General features: G+C 39.1%; 2 protein-coding genes across 4 annotated transcripts in view; one reads left to right on the top strand and one right to left on the bottom strand.

Annotated features, from left to right (window-relative positions):
• Positions 1–746, bottom strand: part of ACSS3 (acyl-CoA synthetase short chain family member 3) — a 104,987-nt gene extending 104,241 nt beyond the window's left edge. For both annotated transcript variants that reach the window (XM_088165009.1, XM_088165010.1), the window contains exon 1: positions 132–746. The gene's annotated coding sequence lies outside the window, so the exon portion shown is untranslated. The remainder of the gene's footprint in view (positions 1–131) is intronic.
• Positions 747–1,018: 272 nt separating this feature from the next.
• Positions 1,019–26,338, top strand: part of LIN7A (lin-7 cell polarity scaffold A) — a 46,088-nt gene continuing 20,768 nt past the window's right edge. For both annotated transcript variants that reach the window (XM_088164995.1, XM_014888713.2), the window contains exons 1-2: positions 1,019–1,313; positions 19,906–20,024. In XM_088164995.1, coding sequence (XP_088021121.1) covers positions 1,034–1,313; positions 19,906–20,024 — 399 coding nt within the window. In that variant the 5' untranslated portion in view covers positions 1,019–1,033. The remainder of the gene's footprint in view (positions 1,314–19,905; positions 20,025–26,338) is intronic.

Below are 26,338 nucleotides of genomic sequence, written 5' to 3'. Positions count from 1 at the left end.
CCCTAATTCGCTATACTAGTGCTTAAATACCTTTGCAGCTGAAAGCTTTTATTCATGAGCAACCTTGAATTACTGTACTTTCAAGTCCTCTGTGGTACAGACAAAATAGCGGATGAGGAGAAAAATGCTACCTTGCCCTTTATCTCAGCATTCCAAACGAGCCTAAGGTGCACAATTGCTACACAGGGAAAGTTAAATAGACCATTCTTCACTCAGTCATTTATTCCTCTACACCATCGTCCACCAAAGAGAAGGCAGCAGAAACTCAGTGGAGCTGTGCCACAATGTCACATCTTTCTTGGATGGCAGCTAACCACGTTCCTTTCTCTTCTTGTGGACGACAAGAGTAGAAAAACCAGAAGGCTGCTGACAAACCTCGCAGAACTCCAGTGAAATTCCACCTTCGTGGATGTCTTTAACAGAGACCCCTATGCTCACACAAGCAGCAGCTGACCTACAAGAGGCGGCCGCCAAGTGTGACCAGCCCCTCGCAGTGGAGAGCTGGTGTTTGTGCTGGCTTTCTTAAGGATGGCCGGCCGCACATAGCACTTAGAAAAGAGGTGATAGCTGGGCTGATGAGGCCAACGTCTTGGTCCATCCAAAGGGTGGATACATGATATGTCCCTTAATCCACGCCCCTGCACAATGCCAGGAATCACCCGTCCCGGCTCCGGGCGTAGATTTTCCTTCCCCGCAGGGAGCCTTCGGCGCACGGCCTCACCCAGGCACACCGCGCCCCGCACCGCTGCCCAGGCCCGGCCCGGCCCACCGCCCCCGGCCAGGCGAGGCCGGGCCGCCGGATCCGGCCCCGCCGGTCCTCCCCGCCCCGCGGCGCTGCGGAGCTCCCGCCCTCGCCCTTCTCTCTTCCTCCGCCGGCAGCTGCGGCATCCCCGAGGCGGCGGGACCGGCAGCGAGACGCCCCCCGAGCACAGCCCGGGCTGCCGCGATCTCCGCGGTCCCCGGTCTCTGTCCCGAGGCGAGCGCGGTGAGGCGGGGGCCGCTCCGCGCCAGGCCCAGCTCCTGCAGCGCAGCGATGCCGGCAGCCCGCGCCGGGCCGCGCCGGGCCGCTCTGCGCCCGCAGCATCGCGGCGGCCCGTGTGCGATGAGCCGCCCACCCTTGGGCACCTTCTCCGCCCCGCTCGCCTCCTCCTCCCACGGAGCCACCCTCCTCCTCCGCCCCCTCTCCCTGCCAGCCTCCTCCCCGCCCTTCCCCGCACTCCACGCCGGTGCTGGAGCCGCGCGTCACTCGGGCTCCAGCCCCGCCGCAGACATGGCGACACTGACAGCGGTCCAGCCGCTCACGCTGGACAGAGGTAAGCGCGGCTGCCGCCGCTCCCCGGCCGCGCCTCCCCGGCCGCCCTGCTCGGGGCCACCACGGCAAGCGCCGGGTCTGCCCCCGCAGCTCCAGCGCGGCGGGCGCTGCCGCGGCAGCGCTCCGGCTCCGCAGTGCCCGGGGCCGGCTGTAGCAGCGGCAGCGGGGACGCGCCTCCCCGCCGGGCTCAGGTGGGCGGTGGGAGAAGGTCTGAAACGTAGGAGATAAAACTTTGTGCGGGCAGGGGCTGGCATGGGGCAGGTACCCCACCGCCGGCAGCGCAGCGGTGCCGTAAGCGCAGGACGCGGCTCCGCGGTCAGCGCTCCGGTCCGGAGGCGCTCCTCGGTGCTGCTCCGCCGTCCCCGCCCTGCGGGGCTCCCCCGTGGCCGTCCCCCGCCGTGGCTCGGCGCCGAGGCCCCGCGTCGCCACCCCCGCAGGTGTTTCGGCCAGGGATGCTCGGTGGCGGAGCAGTGCCGTTCCGGCAGCGAGTCGGGAGCCCGAACCTCCCGACGAGAGCGTCGTTTGCCGGCAAAATGCGGCTTTTGGGGGCTTGCGCGGGGGTGTGCGGGGAAAGGATCCGTGGCTGCACCTTGTCCGTTCGCATGCACAGAACGGTTCTGCGTATTCCCGTAGACAGCTACTCGGTCCGGGTGGGGAGAGCTTGGGTAGCCTTGAGACTGTGTCGGTAACCTTATACAGGTAACGTAAGAGGGTGCTGAAATCTTGAAGTTTACAGTTCAACTTTTGCCTCCAGGCTGAAAAAATTGAACCTCTCTCCCTTGCAGTGCAGTTGTTCCCGTAATGCTGTTCACCAGAAACCTCAATAGATTTCTGTGGGTTACTAGGGAGAGCAACTTTGCTCCTATCGCTCCATCGGGTAGAGCTCCATCAGCTCCCAGTACGGCATTCTGAATTGCCGAGGTGTCCTTCTTCCTCATTTGCATGCAGAGGCTCCAAGAGGCTCCCAGTCCCTATAAATCTTGTACTCTTGAAAGCATAATTGAGGCCAGTGCCTTGGTGTTTTAAATGTTTAGGGTTTTTTTCCGAAGGATTAAAATTGGTTGTTGAAGTAAGATGGAGATTTTTTTTCTTCGAATCCTATATGAATGAAACACAAACTCAGTTTGAAAATTATAAAGGAGAGGTGGGCACCTTTTCTAGGACCCAACTGAGAGAGCAAAACAGCCCACAAAGTACTCCAAATACAGTTTGCTGGGCTTAGATTCCAGCATTAGTAGAAAGGGAGAAGCTAAAGTTATTTTTATCAAAATAGCAAAGTGTTAGCCTGCACTTTAAATTAAACTGCTCAGAAATCCACTGTGTAATCTACAGTTTCACTCTAATACTGTTTTCAGTAAGCAGGACAAATCTACTTTCTGGCAAAGGGTTGAACAGATGGCAATCCATTAGCAAACCTGACTTTTCAAAGGAAATATTACTATTTCAGAATTATACATCCCTTTTTGTAAAACTATGCTTTAAAAATTCCATAATACACAAAATGCAAATTAGTCCTAATTTAAATATAAGCATCTGTTGTCTATGTCCAGAATATGCCTAACCATTTGGCAGGCGTGCCAATGTTACAGTCTCTCTGATTGTCTGCCATGGCTGGTATTAGTGAGAGTGAGATAAAACATTATCACAGAATGATAGGATGTGATGTGCAAAACAAAAACACCGGCAATAGGAAACACATTTAAACAGCGCACCTGGCTTGAAGAAGGCCATTTCGTCAGATGGATACACTTCATCACTTGTAACATGCTGCTGCATCACTGTAGAGGATGGGCTGAAGCAACTCCAGAAGCAGCTGGACCAAGCCAGTGCTTCCAAATATTTCCTCTGTAGTCTTTCTTTCACAGTCATGGGAGAGGAAAAGTTCTACATAGTAAGATTTTCTAGATTCCTGTTGCTTTGGTTAAAGCAGATGAGACATGTTTACTGTCACTATGCCTTGCACTTCTCTGCTATGGTTTAGGCATAGCCCTGAAAAGTCTTGTACCTTCATATCCATTTCACCATGTATACAGGGAGCTCAGCACAGGAAGAAAATAGGGGCTGTTTCAGAAGAGGTGGTATTGTTAGTTTTGTGTTTCTGGGGGAATTGCTGTTTGATCTCTGTCCGGGAAGTGTTCTGCATTCCTCCTTGTAATGGGTCACTGACATGGTAAAACATCGTAAGGATATATATATATATAAGAAATCAGAATTATGGTCTGACATGGACAAAATATATTGACTGTATTCTAGTACATAGATGGGAGCTTTCTTAAAGTCTGATGTAAATGGCATTCAAAACCTGTATGGTAAAATGAATTACCATTTAAAGGTGAAGGGCATGGTGTGTGTGAATGATTGAAAGCCAATTATATTCTGGAAGATTACTTCAGTCCAAAGCACAGGAATTAATTTCCTTAATTCATATCATCATGTGCCTTTCTACCTGCACAAATGTGTGCAAGTTCCATTAGGGCTCTTTAATATGTAGAACAAGTTCACAAAATAATGGAAATTTTAATCACTTACAATTTAATCTCTAAGGCTTTTGCCTGACCTTTGCGAGGTGCTCTGTTGGGAGGAGGGGAAGAAATCAGCAACTGTTTCAGGAAGTAAACCTAAGACACTGTAGCGAGGAGTGGTACCACTCAGGGGAAGGTGGCCCCAGCATTTGGGAGCTTTGGGAGAGGAAGGTGTCTTCTCTCTGGGAAAGTGCTCCCTTCCTGTCTTTATTGCAAATGTCTTACACCCTGAATCAATAGCATCCCATCAATAATCTCTGGTGGAGTTTTCCAGGCAGGTTCAAAGCATAAACCTTCAAGATATAGGGAGCTATACCTTGTTTCAGGTCAAGACAAAGTTACAGTAATGTCTTCAATGAAATGACAAGCAAAAAAAATAAAAAGCAAACTTGGGATTCTTTTTTCTTTTTATTTTACGTTCAAGGTTATGGATTTTTAAGTACATTCCCAGCTTAATTTACCTCCATTAAAAAACCCCAAATCGTCACTTTAGTCCAAAAGAGAAATGTTTAAAAACACCTATACAGTTACTTTTCACTTCTTCCGCAGGTATGTCTTCAATAAGAGCTTTGTTGACAATGACAGCTCTGGTTGCAGTTAGTTGGCATTTTCCAACAGTGTTTATTTGTATTGGCAAACCTCTCATCACATCTTTCTGCCTTTGCCTCTCCTCTCAATGTCCTTTGTCTTCCACAGAGCCATTGCTTCACCCTACCCCATGACCAACAGTAGCTGCCTTTCCCTTTATTATCCAGAGCCCCAGGTCTCCCTCACATGCTGCCTTCTGTTGCCTTGCTCTTCTCAAAGCCCTGGTGCAGTTAACTCCATTGCTCTGTGCGTTGCCCTTAATCTTTATCAATTTTCACTGGAAACCCAATTTCCTCCTCTAATCCTCAGTTCTTCTGCTGTCTCCGGTGACTCTCGGCACCTCACTAGCCTGCATTGTCTCAAATGCTGCATGCAGATCCAGCAGCAATGTTCTGCTTTTCTCCAAGTGCAGTGTCATCTCCCCCAGCCAGTTTAGTCTCCTCGTGGTTGTATGAGGACATCCTGTGAGTTCCTGTGTGCTGCAGGTACACGTTCTAAGCAATGAGAAATTAAAGCAAGCTTACTGTGGGCAAGATCACTTACTGTTTTAGCACAGTCTGATGAAAGCATTTTCTGCAAGTGCCATTACCCTTCTGGAATTATGTTAGAAGGATGTAAGAGTTCCCAACAGAAGGGAATAGATTTCTGTGCTTCCCTTGATGCACATTTAAGGAGTGGTCATATGGAGGCATCTTTCTAGCTATGCATTATAGATGTTCCTCTCTATCTGAACTTTTTTATTTGACTAAATGTCTGACATATTTTTTATAAACCTTATCTTAATTCAGATTTTGCTTGTATTCTTCCTTACCATATGAAAATCTGCTTCAAAAGAAAAGTATGTGTTTTCTCAAACTGCTGCGAAATCTCAGTCCCAGTTCCTCTGAATTGTGAAAATGGCAGCTTTAAAAGGGCACGTTGTTTTTTCTTTAAATACACAATTAGCCTGTACAAAGACTACCTTCTGATCAAGAACAAGGGAATATCTTTTTATATGAAGGGGGACTTTCAACTGCCTTTTGTTAATAGTCCATGTCCTACCATGTTTTTCCCTATATAGTTACTATTCATGTCACTGATGGTTTCACTTCTTAATGTGACTGAGGGTAAAAGAAAAAATTTGAATAGACTGAATATACAGTGCTGATACTTCTATCCTCTGAAGTTTCATAACAAGGTCATAGCTATTGGCTATTAATTAACAAATTTCTCTTGATTTCAAATACATCCTTGGAAATGGAAAGATTTCTTGCTGTTTGGCTGTAATGCATAACTGAGTTCTATTGTTTTTTACAAATTCAAGCAAATATTTTTCCAGTGAAGTGGGTGTCCCAAAACTTCCTGAAAATCCATTATAAAGCACCATGTTCAGTGACAATAAATAAGAATATCAATGGACTTTGAATTGCCATTGGCTGTTAGACAAACTTCAGATGTGGTAGTAGATGGCACTTGACCATTAATATACATGGATACTTGCTAGAGTAGTCCTCCTTCCTTTCTCATCGTCTTCTTTTTCTTCTCACTACATCCTCATTGCTTACATAATTGGGGATTTTTTTCCCCATCTGTGCCCATATATATGTATAAAACAGAAATTGAATTGAACATAAGCTGCATTCGATTGTGCATATATTATTATAATGTATGTTATCCTGGAAACATACTCATCGGGAAGAGAAAATCAGATTCATAAAGTGTGAAATACAGTCCTTGACAGGGGAGCAGCATAAAGCCAGATCTCTTTTGCACAGGGTGAAGCCCTGTGGAGCAGTGCTAAGTGATGTGCTGTTCCCTGCCTGACTGCCTGTCTGTCATGGGGATGTCTTCTCTTGCTCTTCAGCCTAGCATGCTAAAATTGAAAAATCCTTCTGCAAGTGCCACACACTTCAAGTCTAACATTTCTCTTCTCTTGATGTGCCAACTGAGGACATATAAACAACCAAATTAATTCTTCCAAGAAAAAGAAAGTCTGTTGTTTGTAGGGACAGAAAAAAAAGTGACAATTCTAGTTTCAGGCCAAAATGTTTGGGTATTTTACATCAGTATGTTACAATTTATTTGATTTTTTATTTTTTTTAATACTTTTTTCTGAAAGGATGGATTAAGGTGAGTGGATTGAGACATTGGTTTGTGGGTATTGACTGGGATGCTTTATGAGGATATGTGCAGCTGAAGCATTGGTTAGTTTGACGTGTAGTTCAGCTGTGCCACCTGGAACTCTAAACATGTAAAAATACATGGGTTTAAAATTCAATACATGCCCAGTTTAAATGTCTCTGTAGAGTCCTCACCTGAAGAGGGTAACGTGGGAGCTCTGTGCAAGGTGGGATATGCCTGAGATGGCTGGGCATCCATAGGAACACATCTTTTAGGTTGAGCTTCCCCTTGTAGGTAGGGCCTTGTCCTTCAGCCCAGAGTGATGCATGGTGACATGGAAATTGGGAGCTGCACCTGTATGCAGACAGATGGCAACATCTACAAAATTCATGGCAGCTTTTAATGTTAAGCCACCTTTGTGAAGTGTAGTAGGGGAAACCCCAAAATTCTCAGTTTCCTTTGGAAACATGCAACTAATAAGGCAGAATCTGCAGAAGATGGATGTGCTGTCAGGACAGATTTGTGAAGCACCTTTGAAATCGATGGCAGTGCAGGGGCCTTGAATTCTTCCTGCTCTCCCTGGATGAAAATGTTCTTTAGACATGGTAGCAGTGAATGAATCATTTTCGTCTATCTGAATTTATCCTCCATAGAAGAAAACAGTACGGTGAACTCGTGTGTATCCTGCTTTTGACCCCTCTAAGAGCACCTGCTATGACAAGAGCCTGCACAGTTGCAGGATCCACCATTTGCAACAGGTTGCAAAAGTTATTAATGATTAGAAGGCATGAGGGATACTATTTTCTAATAGTAAATGTAGACTGTCTATTTACAGATAATGTTGGAAATGAAGAATTTATTTTCTAAATAACATCCCTATGCTAGGTCATACATGTTTCAGTTTCACACTGATATCTGGGAGACATTTTCATAACTTCAGAAAAACGTATTAATCTTCTGATGTAATTGTAAAAAAACAATTTTCTTAATTCCATCCTATTGCTTGAGTTGGACTTCTCTGAAGATGTTACCAGAAAGAAAGTTTTTTTTAAAATGTAACAAGTAAAGTCATCAGCTTTTTGCAGAGGATTATTTGTCCTTTGAGTTCACAGTTTTAGGACATGTATATGCCCATTTCTCCTTAACATAGATGACCCTCATGCAAGTGCAAAAAATAAAAGTACCAGGTTTTGTCTGACCTGTGTTATTTGAATACAAAATACTGTTCTTGAAGGTAATTCAGTAGAATTTGAAATATTAATTAAGTAAAACTATTAATTCCAGTTAACCTCTTATTAGTGTTTTGAACACTAATAACTAATGTGTTTTGAACACACATAACTTTAAATTTGTGAGTGCCTTCCATCACATGGAAGGCAGACTCACAAAACATTTGTTTTACATGATGCATTTTTGACAAATTTTTAAAGTAATATTTACTAATGTGCTATGAACTGTACATGTATTTATAAATCCAGGCATTTTCAAAGTTAATCTCAGTCAGCTTAATCTTCTTTTGAGACATTTGCTGAAGAGTCAGCCTCTGAATGAAAAACTGTCAACTGTTAATTCTCTATTCAGATGAGAAGATTTGATTGATAATTTTTACATATACACACATTTACATTTAATAACAATATTTTCCTGAGTATATAAACCACAAACTTGGATCTTACCTATTTGAGAACTTGTTTTACCAGGGTCCAAAAGGGAGTGGTTAAATAAACCTCACATTTCTCAAATTCAACTTAGCTAAGGTACCAGGAAATGCACATAGCTTCTCATATTGTGTTGTTGCCCTACTGCTACTTTACTAATAATTATAAGTAAAAATAGATTAAAGTATCTTGATTAGAAAAAAGAGGTAAAAAAAAAAATCTTGATTGGAGTACCATATCTCAAGAAGAGAACCGAGGATGATTTTTCTTTATTTTTTAAAAGATGGAACAATGAAGTATCCATGAATACACAGAGCATCAAAGCATTGATTTTGTTTCTGTTCAAACAGGGATAATTATAGAAGAAAGAGTTTTGCAGAAAATAGGCTCTTAATTTATTTCTCCTGAACCAAAGTTCCATTTTACTGGTTCTTTTTGATAAAAGCCCATGTTTAATCACTAATCCTTCACATCCACTAACTCTTTAATTTTCTATTTCAAGCATGTCTTCTGAAAAAGTAAATCTCCTAGACCTTAAGGAATCAATTCCTCTACAATCAGTTAAGCATTGGGGAAGAATGTACTTGAAACAGATTAGGTGGATAACTGTGGCCATCAGCAGCAGTCCTAGCCCTCAGAAATGGATATATCATCATCTCTTCACTTTTCAGTAGACTAGGCAGCTGTGTTTTTGTGAAACAGTAGTTACTGAATCAGCACAGTAGCAAAAAGATAATATAGCTGTTCTTTGTTATACAGAGACAGACCAGAGAAACTTGAGAGGGCGTGGTGGCTTTCAAATCTATGAAGCAGTTATTGGAAAAATAAGTGGTTGTATGTCTGATCTCCTCTGTAGTCTGACAGTCTGGTAACATGATAGTAATAACTGTGGAGTTCCTATACATCACCTTTTGCATCCTAATGGTATAACTATGTGAAAGTGTGTGCCCCTCATATCTTAGGTAGATACCTTGCAAAATCAAGCTGCAACCTGAGAGGAGTTCTAGTACTCCTGTTTCTATTCTTGGGATCATTCAACACGTAGGACACCAAGCAGCAGAACTGCAAAGGTGACAGTGAGCTCTGTTTCACACGAGTTTTCAGTTCCAAGGTTTTGTTCGTAACTTGCTGCAGCAATTCAACAGTCATGGCTTTCTTCGGAGATCATATTTATTTGAAAGCTAACCGTGGTCAGTTGTTGAAATCTGCCAGCAGCTAATCTGTACTGCCTCGTTTTGCAGGGATTTATTAACAAAGGATTTTATTTATATCACTTCTTGCTGTTGTCGGTTTTCACCTACACACTTTGAAAGAACAGGGTTTTTTTTCTCCTTTGCTGAGAAATTACTAGAGTGTAACCAAGTACCAGAGAGAGTCAATCTGCAAAAAGCAGTATTGTTAAATCCACCAAAATTTAAGGCACAATATTAACTCTCTTCTCATTACCTAAACCTAAAGCGTTAAACGTGTGTATGTAATTATTGTGTTGCACCCATTGTTTTGCACAAATTATGTATTTTCACTGTCATCTCCTTAGACTCTCATACCATGTAGAAAAATAGAAGATAAAATTCTGATTCTAGACTTCAAGTGACAATTTGTATTGTCACTATGTACACTTGCCAGTAGCCCACAGCCATCTTTCTCATCTTTCTGGTAATCACATGAAGAGATTTAAGGCTAAGATTAGCTGGAGAAATAAGAACTGAGGGGAGGCAGCAGGAGACTCTAGTAATGACATACAAGCAGGAAAAAAGTGAGAGTTTCTGCTTTGGCTCAACACACAGTCCCTGTTGTGAAGGAGAATTAGCATCCCTAAGTTAACCTACCTCCCTTTGTGAGACACCTGTTGGGTCCTTTTTTTCTCCTCTTCCTGTCTTCTTCCATGCCAACAAAAATCTCTGTGATGCAGACTAAAAACACACGCTGGAAGTAGCAGTGGGGGAAAGGCATGAGGTTGTCCATATGGCCAATAGTTTTGTTTCGTGATGCTCACATAATGTGTATAAATACTTGATTTTGCTTAGGCAAGGGAGCAAGAGAAAAGTGTGTTGTTTTTCCTTCTATTTTTCTTTGTTTGGGCTAGTTTATTCCTTGTAATAATTTGTTTTCTGCTTCTAGCTTAGTCAAATTTTCAATTCCTTCACTGATTTGAATTATTTTCCTCTGTATATTTGAGGTTCAAAACACAAAAGTAAGTATTATGTCCAAGTCCTCAGGTTATGTTAATGTATCAACCCTTTATTTTTCTTTAATCTGGGATCAGAATCTCTAAAGTGATTACATTTGCCATTCCAGCCAAGTGTCCAGACTGCTTTTGTTTAGTTTTTAAAGCAGCTTCGTGCCGACATTGTGAGCGATGTCTGCCTATGCAGAACTGATCCTACAAGATCCAGTGATGTGATCAAGAGACAGAGAGGCTGGTGAAGTTATCAAGGCATCATTTTACCTGATGTTTATTGCTACAGAAGGCAGCAGGCAGTTTTCTTGCTTTCACATAGTTCAACTTGTAGGAGCTTAATGAATTAAGACTGGCAGTATTCACCGTACTGAATTTCTCAGCAAGTTACAGCTTTCCTTCAAAGGATTTCTTTTTTGTTATTTCACAGTTTCAAGAAGTCAGACAAGAACATCATTTCACATGTCCTATGTAGGTAAATAATTGCTTTTAACACCTGTGATCTCTATTTTTTAAATAAGTGCTTTCAGAAAGATGAGAATTTAAATAACACGAAGCCAGAAATTACAGAATACCCTGCTTCCTGCAAGAAACAATAAATAATAAATGCTTGTAAATAATGCATATTTGTTTGAATACAAAATAAACTTTAAAAAAAACTGTTGTCTTTTTGTACCATATTTGTAGCCAACTGTGTCTAGTCAAAAAGAAAGGATCCAAATCATGTCTCAACTGTTCTATTCATCAGTGAGTGGCTATAAATCATAATTATGATCACAAAGATGATGAAACATTATAAAGTCAAAACTACATACAAAGGGAAAAAATTTCATCTTTTAAAAAAGGAATTTTGCCTTCCTTTCCCTCTTCTCTACAGCTAATTTAGGGAAAAAATACCGAGATTTTGTTACAAGCATTGCATTAGAAAATACCATAGTTTTCAGGGCTCTTCTGCTCTTTGCATTTTCAGCTTTATGTTTTGATCTTTTCTCTTAAAGGATAATTTGGTATCTTGTTTTTACACCGATGCTGTGTTCAATGTCTTCTATACAAAGCAGTAAGTGCTGTTAAATGTAAAGGGTTGTTGTAGCTGTAATTTGTCTTTCTCACAGATGGCAAAATCTTCTGGTGAAAAGTTTCAGACTCGTATTTATGCACCTTCTCATTATGATTGCTTTAGAAATTGCAATGAAACTAATAATTTGGATGAAGAAAAATTATATCAGTATTTAAAAATTATTAGATTTAAGGTTAATTTTAAATGTTCATCTTTGAAAACTCTAATTGCATTATTGCACTTCAGGCCTTGAATTAAGCCAGTGAAACTTAGCTTATTGAAATGATCTTGAATTATCCATTAATTTTTGCTTTACTGTTCTATGATTCCTTATTATTTCTTTAAAAATCAGCACTGGAAATATGACAGTACCATGATACTTTCTCTAAGTAACTGTTAAACCCTTAATAGCTCTAGGTAGTCTACAGAGCAATCTCACACATGCACAAGCAAATCAAATCTGAAATTACTCACAAAGATACTCCTGTGACTTACAGTAGTTATGTGAAGGCTTCAAGGAAAAAATTGGATTAGTTCTATGTACAGTAATGAATATGCTAAGAAGATTGACCAAAGTAAAGCAAATACAGTGCTCACAGTTGGCCTTCATGCCAAGGCCACGAAAATCCCTAGCTGAGGATAAGAACATAAATCACTAGTCAAAACTTAGTAGAGTAAGAAGCAGGGCAAAATTGCTTAAGACATTGTAGACATTGTAAGGTTCAGAGAACACAGCATATTTTTTCATTTAAGGGAACCTTTTGAATGTTGTGTTTGAATGAACTAAGCAGAGTATTCAGGAGCAGTTTGCCTGAAATGTCATCATTTCAGTGTTTGCACAAAACAGCCAGAGTGACTGAAGTATCTGAAGAGAGCACTACTGAATGGCTTTTGTGGTATTGAGGATGCGGGATTGAGGGGTCTCAAGACAGTTTGCTGATCACAGATGGCACAGCGCCCCATGCAAATAAAATGTGTCCTTTCTCTAAGTTATTTTGCAAAACATCTCAGATATCTCAAACCAGTCTGTCTTGTTTAGGTGTTGCTGCCAAAGCTGCTGGAAAAACTTGTATATATAGCACTGCCCTAGGTCGTGCAACAGTTGGGTCACAGGCTCTATATCAGAAATATGGACTGAAGCAGACAACTTGCATGCCTGTGGTGTGCCTGAGAAGCTAGAGCCAAACAGAATCTGTGTGTGGCTCAAACAGATAGACTAAAACAAGGTCTGATGAGTAGCCAGAGAAAATGAGCCTGCCCCAGGCATTTGGGCAATGTATGTAGAAACTCATGGGGATATACCATTAATGTTGCTGAGAGCAGTCATCTCACATCAGGCAAAATGAGACAGACAGACATATACTCAATTATAGCTCATGATTTCCTGATTTTTTCTCATACATTAAGAAGAAAATAAATCCATAAAGTAATTAGTTAAGGCATTTTAAAAAGCTTTAAATCAAAACCACATTGGCCTGCCTTGTAATGACACTTCTTCTGAGGTATGATGTCTCCTGGACTGCACGGGGATAAATTTGCATGAGTCTTTCTCTATATGTCTGGACAGATATCTATATCTACTGGTGTTTCTATATCTGTATCTATTGATGTAGATATCTGATATGTAGGATGCAAGCTTTCATATCTGAGGTAATCATCTAGTCTTCCTTTAAAGTCAACAAAGGGACAAGGCACATCAGAGTATGATTCATTTCATGTAAAGTAGGTCATATGAATTGTAGCCTCAAAGTGTCTGTTCTTCCTCATTGACTGTAACAACAATTGTGGATGAGTCTCTGAGCTGTCCATGTCTACGTCAAAAGTGTGGCAGCTGAAATACTCACCACAAGATGAGTCATGAGAGCTCTGTAGGGTTGTTCTTTGTTATTTTTATTTATGTATTCATAGTAATGTTTAGCTGCAGGACTGTAAAGTGACAATGCATTAAACCTGTAACTGCTACCCATATCATCTAAACCTGAGTGTGAAAGCACTGGTAGTATTATTCTTGCTTAATCTTGCTTCTGCTTATTAATTTTAATAGACCTTACAGATGCATACTATGAAGTGTTAAATAATATTGCTCATTGCAATAGTTTAGCTTAGTTTAATAGTTTAGCTCATTGCTCCCTGTACATCAAGAGGGATTTACTATGGTGAAGTACATCTTTACGCTTACTGATCAGCATGAAATTTGGGGCAAGACAAACATATCAATTTAAATGAGGAAAAAGGCTGCTCCTTCCCTCAACATTTCTGAACTCTCCAGATTAGACTAAAATATATTAAGTCAATGGAAGGAACCTCTGAATTTAGGAGAACACTCTGCTGATAGTGAGACACCAGAGAGGTGAATGGAACCGTATTGGACAATCTGGTATTTTAAGAGTACAAGTTGCCACGTTGTATAAACCAGTGGCTGACAGCAGAACTCTAGTAATATAAAACATTTTCCAGAGATAGACAGAAATTTTTCCAAAGCTGGTGCTTGAACCATGAAGTCACAGAAGTACTTTGATACAATGTACTAGGGCTGTTGGCTATGAATTATGAATGAATTTTGCTAATCACCACTGAATTTTGATTTTCCAACCATTGCTTACCTGCTGTCATTTGATATTGTTTGGAGAAGATTACTAAATATAAGAAAGCATCCTGTTTAGGCCTGTGGAATTATGATAAAAAGTTGACAGAATAACATTAAGAATTCTGGAATGTATTCTCATGAGCTTAAAGGAATAACTAAACCTGAATGCAAGTATTAGAGGAATAAAAACTACTGGCAATTATAAGGACCTGTTATGTCATGCAAATTCTTCACCTTCAGCCTGATTAAAGGTCTCCAGGCACAACAGAACAGAGCTTGCAAATTTCCAGGATTATTATTCTGTAATGCTATAGTGAAGCTAGTGAATATTTTAGAGACTTACCAAGTATCCTTCTGTCAACTTGTAGTGATGTTTTACCTCACTGAGGTATCAAAGGCTGGTATTTATGCAGCACATTTACTTTTCCTAGTAACTAGCATACTAATGCAGTGACAGTCTCCAGAATTAACAGGAATGAGGCATAGAAACACCTCGAGAAGATGAGAAACCTGTCCTCTAATACCTTGATAATAAAAGAGGTCACCATATTTTGGCTTTGGGAACAACCCAACAACTTCATTCTAGAGTACTTACCAGAAAAAAGAAACACTGTGTTTCTGTGTGATTACTGTTTTGACCCAAACTGATATTACATAGCATTGCAGCCACTGTTTAACTGCCTAATATTCTCTTAAGTCAGAGGATAATATATTTATTTTAAAGATGGCAGACCAATTCTCTCACAGACTAGCACAAAAAAGAAAGGTTAGATAGACTCATTTTGGTAGATCATTTTGCAGTATAAAACATACACATACTTTCCTTTTCAAGAGTCACACAGGTATTAAATGGGACATATTTAGCATGCTAAAATAATTTGCTACATTTTTCCCAATAATTTTCAACCTGACTAAACTGAAACAAACACAAACCGTGCACAAAATCTACCAGAGTAAAACCTCATCCTCGACAACTTACAGACTATGCTGAAGCTTGGTCTACTCAATTTTAGTGGTAATGTGAAAGAGCACCAAGTTCAGACCAGCCAGGATTCATTCTGTGATTTCAATTTGCTTTCAAGTTGTAAAATCTGTATTAGAAAAAGCATTTGCTTTTTAAATATCTAGCAAATAAAACAGATCAGTCTACACTGCTCATTTGAACAAAAGGCAGCAAGTGAAAACCTTAAATAGCAGAACAAACTAATAGAGATAACTAAGCCAGATTACCTTTTTTTTCAACTGCACTCAGCTGTATATATATATATGAATACGTGATGTACAGTCTTCCACTTGTATTGCAGTACGGTATCCTGCTGCTTCTATGTCCTAGTGGTTTCTCCAAGGGTTTGTATAGTAATCTTCTGCTTGTGTCCTGCTAGCAGTGCAAGTGGAACATCATTCAAATGAAAATACAGAAAGAACACTTGAAATTATGATTTTTTTTTCTGAGAGTCATGCTTTTCTTCTGATGAGTGCACTTGATAAAATACATTCCACCCACCCACAGCCCCCTGCCTTCTCTGTGTTCCACTGATAAGCATGACCCACCACACTGAAAGTGTTTTTCCTGAAAGGCTGTAGGCAAGCATGGTGATGAAAAGAAAAAAGAGGAATGAATGTTAAACAGAATGGGAGAGAGAGGAATTGTGTATATGTATGAGTAAAAAAAACAACTAAAAGTGTGCTATGAGTTGGATTTAATAAGGGGGGCAAATAAATGCATTTTCTTTTTAAGATGTACATATCACAGAATACAAAGGAATGATTCTACCTACATCATCAGTCAGTTCCTACCAATTTGTGAGATATGAATGGGGGAAATGATGATAACAACATCAACGTGAATTTTATGTTAATGGAGTTCATATTTTGGAAAATGTTTTGAGAGCAGGCAAAACAATCCTTTTCAAAATAAGTGTCCTTGCTTCAAGAGAGGAGAAAGGAAATACACAGAAATAAAAAGGAAGGATATTTCATTTAAATAGAACTTAACTAATTTTAAAAATAATTCCAGTAAATTTTTAAACATATTTCTATGTAAATACACACACATTCTTTTCATCCATTTGGCCTTTTCACAAGTATGTAAGGAAATGGTATTTAAGAACAAATCCTTGGTGATAGCATTTACAAGCAAAACTAGTTAGTTATAATCAAAGGTGGAGTGGAGACAGGAAAATTATCCTAACAGTATTTGTCAAGCATATGACAGTGCCCTCTAATTGACTTCAACAGAGGCAGATTCCCTGCTATATGCTTTATTTAATGTAACGTTAAAGTGTGACTCATTGCTAGTCATAATATCACTTCTCTGAGCAAGCACTTACTCCAGTTTTAGCTGGAGCTCACCTTGAGAGAACCATCAAGAAGAAGCCTGTGCATCACTTAAGCTCTTGTGCACTGCTAAATCTCACTTTTTAACCTGCCCTAAAGTTTCCCCTTCAAAGTTATTAATGGAAGGAAATACAGCCTGTTTCATGAGGTCGTATTTTATACACTCATGTTTTTACATTTTAAGCTGTTTTTACATTTTAAGCCTGCTCAAAGTAGTCTGTCTGTGCAAAGTGTTATATTTTGCTCCTGACAAAGCATCAGCTCATAACCAACAGCTTTGGCCCTGAACATAAACCTCATTTTCTTTCTGTAATTTGTATTCTGTTCTCTCTTCTGTGAGCAATGTCCCACAAGTCATTGCCAAATTGAGCGAGCTATGGGCCTAGTAGTGACAAAAGAAAGAAGACTGCTTATTGTTACTGGATAGGATAGGTGAATAATAAATCAAAGCAAGAACTTGGGCATCAGCATTCGTGTATTTTAGCATGCTGGATAAATTTAGAGGTGCGAAAAATCAGAATGCTTTGGGGATATTCTGCTTTTGTTTACCTCCAATCGCTTCTGAGTCAGAAAGTTAAGTAATCTAGTGTTGACAAATGACAACTTAGTGCCCAGTTTTGTCTGTGAGGCTGTGTAGTAAACACCCATGCTAGACTTTTCAACCAGAAGATGAATTTATCATTCATATTGTAACACTCATCACTTTAAGAGTAATTAATTATCATCTAGAGTCTGACTTGTGCCCTGGGGAAATGTTTAGACCTGTACTTAACTCTTCTAGGTTGATTAATGTACCTAAAGCTTTTTGTGTTTCCTTCCAAGCAGTACAAATTTTTCATTTAATATAGTTTATTTCAGGACTATAGAAATGCAGGCTGTTTCCCAGAACTTTCAGGTGTGGTGATGACACTTCAAAACAAGTGCAAAATAGCAACCAATCTGCCATCTGTGGCATTATCTTTTACAGCTCTAACTGGTAAGAGGCAAAGACAGTTCAAAACTTACCTGAACTGGACTGGATAAGACCCCACTCTGATTTAGATTATGTCAATAGCTATTGTGTGTAATATGAATTACAGAGGCTTTATCTGATCTATTATTGGTAGGCTGTTGAAGCTTCTTCAGAATAAATTATACAATTGCTTTGTGCTGTCTGATATATCAGTTTGCACCAACTAGTAGTAATAACTGGGCAGTGTGGATTCAGTGCTTAACTACCTACAAGTCTTGTGTGGCAGATAAAGAAAAATTCCAAGGCAAATAGTTCAATAGCTTTGTTGAAAAACTAATTGTAACATTGTTATTACTGAGAACATCAAAAATTGTGTTAGGTTTTCATATTAGGTTTCCAACTTTAATGACTCTGTGATTCCATGATACTAAATGTTTTGTCATTCTTTTGCACTCTATTGAAATCGTTCTTGCTAAAAGTGTATTTACTGCTACTTAAATCTTAAAACCATTTTCTTTGATTTATTAGCTCTTATCAGTCATATTCTTCTCTCTAGAATCTAATTTTTTCTTGATTTCCACGGCTTTATTATCCCTGGTCTCCTTTTAGCTTTCTGATCATCACTTCAGTAAGTGTTTTAGAGGGATTTTGCTTGATATAGCTGTGATCTGGTAACATGGACTGGGCGCCCAGTAGCAGCTAAAGCACTGCTTGGGGCAAAAGCCCAGGTGCAGTTGTTGAATGCAGGGTCAGGTTAGTTTCATCTGAAAATTTATGAGCTCCAAGACTGCTCTGCCATGCAAGCTGCAGCCCACTAAGTGGAACTATCCTGAAAGAAACACTGTGCTTTCTGCCATGCTTCCTCTCATGATTTGAACTATCTTTTGGCAGATGACTCTAAAAAAGCTTAATTGTTTAGGTGTTTGTTAATCTACTAAGGCAGAAACTACCATGCAGACTAGCTGCCTGCCTCTTTTAATTAAATTGTAAATTTTTTGAGATGTCATCTTCTCTTTTCCTAATATTGATGCAATGGATAATAATGTTTTTCTTATAAACACAGATTTATTATTATGATTTTTTTCCTATTGCAGCACATCCACTGTCATGTCTTTTTCTATTTCCAGAAAAAGATTTCTCATGTCTTTGTTGCATCAGGCAATATAGCTCAGTTACAAGCCAAGGATTGTAAGAACTGTTTCAATTAGCATAATCTCCCAGTCACAAACAGTACAATCTTTGTCATCGAAAAGGACAATTATATAAGGTTTCTTCTAGACATTGTAGTAATTCTGGAGTTGTGTGGTTGAAAGGAGAGATGGGGGGAGGGTGGTCTGCACTTAAAACACAGGATTAAAATGCCTCAAATACTGTTTCATCATTTAATACTATGCATTCTTTTCTTCACTGGGATACAGACCTATGTTTGGCAGAGTGGTGTAACTGCCAGTAGTGGCTCTGGTGGCTGTGCAAAAGACAAGAAAACGTGAGAGTGGCCATACAGCCAAGCTGGCAGCATTGCCAGGTTCAGCTCTACCAGCAAACTTAAAGGAAAAGCTGGAAGGCAACCTTTAAGTGGCAGAGGAGAAAATCCTCTCTGTTTAAGTTCTGTCATCCCAAAGACTGACCAGGATGTTTTGCTCAGTTCACTCCTAATGTAAGACAGTGTGTCCCTTGCTTGACTAGGCTACCCTCCATAAGACTAGCCACTATTTCTTGTTCCTCTGTGTCCCCAGCCATAAAGGATTGTTGGGCATCTTATGGAAGCTTTGGGCTTTTTTTAATTTGTTTTGGTAATAGCTGTGTTAATTAGGAACTAGTGTTAAAGAGAAAAAGTTTGAGTGAAGGTACTGGTACTGTTCAGCCAGACCAGAATTCCACTCACCATTCAATATGGCTTAAGCCCTCTGGACTGCTCTTCAGAGACAATTTGATCTTGCCCTTGACAATACACTGGTACTTAAGGAGAAGTCAAGCCACCAAAAATACTGTTTCATGTCTTTTTCCATTTATTTCTATGGGTCATATGGGTTTTGTGTAGTAGATCAGGTCTTTGGAGACCTAGACAAGAACCTTACATTTAGTCTTCTCTAGTAGACTTCCTATTCTTTGACAGCAGATTTTACCTGCCTCTAGAAAACTTATTAGTTGATATTTAGGTTTATAAGAAGAAAAAATCAAATTTCTTTTTTCTTGGTTATTGTCATCCTGAGAGTGCTTACATAAAGACATGGCTTCATTTTTTCAGATTTTCTGAAAGTAAACCCTATGTTTTTCCTGTGACATTTTCTCTTGTGAAGAAAGTAAGAAATATTTTAGTTCTAATACAGATTGGCCACTTTGCACTTGTACCTTTGTTCCAGAGAATGTTTCCTACTAATATTGAACCTCTGTCTGTTGTACATATATGTGCATGGTTTGTCAGTACTTTGGGGTTTGGCTCTCTCAGCAGCAGTGTTGTTGCCTAGCAAAGTCTGGTATGACACAAGACTAATACAGTATATGTTGGTAAAGCTGATTTTAAATTTAAAATGACAGTCAGTGTGCCCTTTTTAGTAATTTATTAGTCATTAGTTTATACTGATCCATATCCCTTTTGTTTTCCCCACTCAGATGTTGCAAGAGCAATTGAGTTACTGGAGAAATTGCAGGAATCTGGAGAAGTACCAGTACACAAGCTACAGTCTCTAAAGAAGGTGCTGCAGAGTGAATTTTGTACAGCTATCAGAGAGGTACGAATTTTGAGATTTTTTTTCTCAGACTAACATTCCTCACCTGTAAAGAAGAGCATATTTGCCTTTCAGTGCTATGTTGTATGAAGGATGATGGATGTGAGATGTGTCTGTAGCTGCCTGCTACTGTGCAGAATGTTGAAGTTACTGAAAAACAGACGCAGAACAGTTGCATCAGCAGGACATCAAGGCTGAGTCAATTATCCTTGCTGAGGAGAAAGGGTGATTAATTAGTAATTTAGTATTCTGCTCCTGCTGTTTGAGGGTCTGTGGTAACCTGTACAGCACTGTGCTGGGATACGGGTACATGCCAGGTTGGGTCAGTGCAAGCTTGAATGCCTCTCCTTTGAGCTCAGGTGTGTGGTAAGGAGGTGATGATGAAATCAGAATACAGTGACAACCAAAAGGGGCAAGGCTGAAGTTAACTGAGCTGACAGGAACCTTACTTTGGAAGTCAGTGGTTCGGTCCTAGTGGGCTTTGCTCCTCATGTCGGAAATCCTTGTCATACTGCTAAGAACTGTGATCATTCCACTACCAGCTGTGGTCAGGGCCTTTCTAAGCTCTGCTCAACAGTAGATAAATAGTAATTGTTTTCTTCGAGTCAAGCTAGAGAAGATGCACCACTGTTTTACATGCACACAAGCAGTACCTTTAAATCAGTTAAATGACAAACACTTCTGTTAGAAGTCTCTTAGAAAGAAAACATAGTTTAATACAACATTGCATCAGATATTTTACCTACTAAACCAAGGACTCAGCCTGCCGAACAGAAGCAGCTCTAAATGCCCTAATGAGGGTGACATCTTTTAAGCAGAAAATCTGTAAGAACTTCTGTTTTAGTTTATCTGTCCACTGCCTGGAACTAATCCTCCATTGCTGAAATCAGTGGGGAATCTAATGTTCCCTCAATGGTAGCAAAATTGAGCTCCTGATAACTAGGCAGCAGCAGCAGATTGATTGAGTGGATTGCTGAGTGGCTGGAAGGAAAAAAAGAGGTGAACAGACATTAGTTTAATAAGCAAAATGGAACACACTCTTTGTTTTATGGAACATATTCTTCAATATAGGAATCAGAGAGAGGCTTCCACCTAATTAAATTGAAGTTTACAAGGCTTTTTAAGGGGAATAGTGTTCCCTGACAATAAAAAATAAATAGTGTTCCCTGACAATAAATAATGGCACTGCGTACCCTTAGAAGCTGATATTCTGACTAGTCCTTTCATTTAACCAAACTCAATGCTTCTTTAAGTAACCACAGAGCACAGATAAGTTATGGATTTGTTTGGGGTTTTCTTCAGCCAGCAGAGCCTGGTACTCCAATTATTAAAGGCAGCTTTGAATCTTTGCAGCATCGTTGGTGAAATTTTAACAAATGTATGTTAGTCTCTGGAAAACAGTTTTAGCAGAAGCAAACACAAAATTTAAGAATTAGGAAGTTGGCTTAGAAAAATGCATTCTCAGTTCAATGAACTGAAAGTAGATCTTGACAAAGTCATCTCAGTGGCACAAAAGGACTTTACAGAGAATTGTGTAAAGACAACCTGCATGTGACTGGAACTAGTTGTTACACAAGAATTGAGTGATGATGGATAAACAGTTTTACCAACTTCATAAGCAAAAAAATATATTTCTTATTAAGTATATGTATAACCTATCCTAATATATCACTAGCAGAGAGCAAAATTTCTACACCCAAAAAATTTGTACCATTCACTGCTATGGGTGTAAATTTTTTTTAAGAAAAAAATCTTCAAATATAAAAGGCCCAATAATAAATCTTTTCATTTAGGGAGAGTGGGAGGATTGACATATGTACATTGCAAGTACTTAAGGTTGTTCAACATGTGACTTCTCTTTTCAGTCATATTAAGTCCTTGATAAATATTTAGACTGTAACTCTCTTTCTTTTCCACCAGTTGAAGAGCTGTTGGAAAACTTAGAAAAGAATTGCTTGTATATTAAAAAAAAAGTATAAAAGCATGGAATATTTTGGTCACATTACATTGTTAGCCATCTCCAATCACTGCAACAGGGCTGGAAGGGTATGTGAGCTGCATCATGTCATTAATCAGGGATGCCCTTCTTGTATGCCCTTCATGTACACTGGAGTTTATTGAACGGCACAGATTTTTCTGAGGGTGTTTGAGTTTGAGGTAGCTAAGGCTAGACAGAAATTTCTCTACACATGCTCTCTTCAGTTGTTTATCTTATCTTAGTGCAAGATGTGAGAATGCAGTAACTAGATTTCAGTTTTCTTTATTAGCACCTACACAGACTAGAGGAGAAAAGTTGTTGACATTACAAGAGAATGTACAACAGTCAGTTGGAAATAATGAGAGAAGTGGGAGTGAAGCAGACCGGGTGTGAGCTGTAGGTAGGAGTAATCAAAATGGAATGAGGAGGTAAGCTTTGTGTTAGTATGCAAATTCTGAAAGAGGCTGCTTTTTATATATATGCAGATATTCAGATCTGCAGTGTGCTGTGTTCATTCTCTAATGCAAGATCTGAGCCTTATTTCCTTTCATCAGAAAATCTAGTAAAAGAGATTAAGGCTGACTTTCATAGTCCTATAAACATCATAATGGAGGAACTTTGGAAAATAAAAATTTTCACTTTCCAGTCAAAGGAATTATGGAAACTGAACTGTCCAGTGATTTTGGTTGTTAAAATAAGTCCCAGAGAAACTCAGCATTGGGCTGAGTGTAGGTAAAAGGATCAAAGATGAAATGCAATATGCACTGTACTAAATAAATGTGACTTGTCCCTTCTACAAGTAGGAATTCTTTAACTACAGAAGCAGGAGGTTACTTTTATGACCTGTTAGCCTTTAAAAGTTTGAGAATTGTTATTAGATGACATACCAATCTAACGTGTAGGAATCTGTCTAATGGCTGTAATTAATTGTATTTATGGGAATCTATTTAGTCAATCAAATTTCAAATTACTACACTAATATACCATAGAAATATTTTTTTTAAAAGTGACTGAGTGAATGAAATGTAAATAGAAGTATTTTAGCATTTTTCAAGGATGCTGTGTTAGGGAATGGTGATAAATGGTTCTCACTTAACTAAATATAAGTGCCACCAACTGAAATGTTCTCTCTGGCACTAGGCAGGAATATGGATTAGCTCTGAAAATAATGGAAATAATTGAAGTGTATAATGACCTCAGTATTTCCTTTTCACCTGAATACCCCTAGACCAGAAAAAAAGTTAACCAAAATCTGATCACACTAAAAGTCAGTTTGGAAAAAAAACTGAATTGTGTTTTAAAATTACTTATTTTAAAAGCTCCCTAGCTACATGAGGATTAATTTGTCTTCTATAGCTTTGTCATCTGATCAAACTTTCACAAATCTTGTCCATTATTTCATTAAGCCCTTTACCCTTCTAAATGTTTTTGCTATTTATTTAAAGCTGTTGCTATGTTATAGTCATCTGATTTCCAGGGGATTACTGGAATAAATGAAAGGCTGTGAAAGTGAATGCTCAATTGAACTACTGAGAAGTTATATTTATATGCAACATAGAACCAGACAACCTAATTGATAAAGTTACTTTAATTGTTGTAAGTCAGCGAAAGGAAGTTATAAGAACTGTAAGATAAAGTGAATTTCTAGTCTGGCAAGAAACCCTAAAGACCTGTGGGCATAGATGGTAGAATAAAAAGCTGAGCAAAACACAGTGGATCATCAACAAGAAAATGTGACATGCCTTAGCAGTTTATGTGAATTTCATTTACTGCTAACATCTGATGATTGGTGATCAAGCACCAGGAGAATAACAATACAGTTTGATAAACACTTGCATCTCCTGGTGAGCAAAGTTTTCTTTCAGGTTGATTTTGTGATTTCCGTTTCTGTGTGTTAAATATGTAATATTCAGGTGTATTTCAGTTTTCTTCCAGCTTGCCTTTGCTACTAAATTTTCCATTTCAAGGTTAAATCTAAAGTTTTTCTGTGTGGATATTATTTGAAATAAGATGTGACTAGGGAATACCATTGGTGAAAAAATGCCAAAATTAATCAGATAAAAATGTGGTGTGGCAACCAGACACACAAAAGTAACCATTATTTTATATTGTTATGACTCCCACCAAAATATCAAGTCATCACAGAAAAGCAATTCTGTAGGATTCAGTTGCTGACAAAGGGGGAGCAATCAACACAAAGTACTCTAATCTTGTCCATCTTGTATGGAATTAGTCTTTGGGAAGGCATGTTGTCTTTGAAAATAGTTCAGTTCCTATCTCAGTAGTTTAAAGCTTTTTTTATAAGCTTGCTAGAAAATATAAACAGAGCATCCTGGACATTTAAAGACCCCTATTGACTTACAGGCATAAAAATGGCAATGGCAGAACACTGACCCATATTTTTTATGAGGTCCTGATGCTCCCTAGTCACTTTAGAGATATATTTGCTTACGTTGTACAGTATTAAAATCATAGTTTCATTGTATATTAGATAGGATAATTTAATAAGCTTAGTCAGTATTTTGGAATTATTTCCTTTAATTACTAATTTTCATTTCCATGCTTTAGCAATCTGAACGCCCAGAATCCCAGTGCTGCTGATGTGCAGTGTGTTTTTACCTGGTCATTTCCTCAAGCTCCCCACCCACACTTTCCATTATTAACCCTGATGTATGTCTTTCCGAATATGAAGGGACCACAGGAAGGCTGCTGGGTGGTGAAAACTGAATGTGTCAGTGCTGTGATTATCACTATACTGGGATGCCATGTGTGACAGCAGAAGGTTGGCTGGAACCCTTAGATGTTCATTCACTTCAGATGTCCCAGTATGGTGGTGTACTCCATTTTTACAGGGCTATACTGAATGTAACAATCTGGGTATTAGCTGGACTCAGGCAAAAATCCTCATTAATTCTCATATTCAATTAATAGTTTCAGATTTTAATGTAGGAATCATTTAAGTACCTGTTTTTATTGTGTTTCAAAAATCTTAAAATTTGTTTGTTAAATTTGAAATATAATGCTGTTCCTTAACATCCCAGACCTAGTCCCTGAAAGCAGAATTTCATTGTTTTCTGCCTCATGAGTCCTTATAAAAATGGAGGTGCACCAGGCCAAATTCTCTCAATTGGCAGCGCAGTAAGCCACAGAGTCCATATTCTGCCCTGTGTTAATGCTTTATTTTTGCTGGAAGCTTCATATTTGTTACAGGAGGAGAAATACAATTCTGGTCAGTCTATCATCTCCACAGGGCAAGTCCAGCTTTTGAAGTTTTTAAATTATAAGATGCAAGCTTGGGAAAAATATGTATTGAGAAGACTTACTGCTATAATTCACAGCACAGACCTGTGATTAGAGCTCAGTAGGAAGCCTGACGTCTAAAGATCCCCTGCTGTCACATTTACCCCTGCAAACCGAACTGTTGGTCACATTGAGCAGAAGTGATATGTTGGACTCACTAATAAGGCAATTAGTAAACAAAAGGGCAATAGGACAACACATAGGAGTAAAATGATGGAGATTTATCAGCCCAGATTTGTACCTCAGGTCACAAAAACAGTATGGTTATAATAGCATGATGTCTCATTAGACTGGCTGGGAAGCAGAGTTCTCCTTAGGCTAATCTGATACCTTGTTATAACTTGTTCTAGTGTTCCTGATAGCTTATTCAGAATCACTGCACCATTAGCTTAATAGGACCCATGAAGTAGCAAATACGGAATTGTGCAAATTGACCTATTTCATTCGGTTTTTTGCATGTTTATGCACTGATTTATTTGTAACTTTTCAAAAAATTTGTATTCCGGGATGCTAATTGTAAAGCTTTGTTACTTTATCTTTTTTTATATATTGTAGTGGATTATAATGTCAACCAAACCAATTCAGTTTACCTGAATTCTGGAGTTGTGTAGCGTTTGCAAGAATCTTCTACTGTACCTTTCCATCCCTTTTTCATTTCCACTGTCCCAGTGATGAAAAGCCACATTCAATAATGATATAAGTTTCCACTAAATGAGTACTCCCATCGCTGATAGGAAAGGGCATTACTTAGCTTGACTCAAATATGATAGTATGGCACAGTAGCAATGTATTCATGTTTTACAGAATTTTGCCTTCTGCCTCCTGATTGCAGGTACTATACTCATAATAATGAGTTGAGAAAAGAATTTGTAACATATGTTAATTAGATAATAAAAAAAATCAGATTTGTAAAGATAAGCTGTCTTGCCACCATTAGGAATTGAGGAAGTTCAGCAGAAAAGCTTAAGTTAGCAGTAAACACAGAACTTTTTTTCTTTTTTTAATTACCTTACTGTGTTAAAATACATGCTATTTTTTA

Source organism: Sturnus vulgaris, chromosome 5 (assembly GCF_052056855.1).
Source record: "Sturnus vulgaris isolate bStuVul1 chromosome 5, bStuVul1.hap1, whole genome shotgun sequence".
NCBI lineage: Eukaryota > Metazoa > Chordata > Aves > Passeriformes > Sturnidae > Sturnus > Sturnus vulgaris.
Note: the sequence above shows the minus strand (reverse complement) of the source record. Positions and strands in the feature narration are given on the sequence as shown.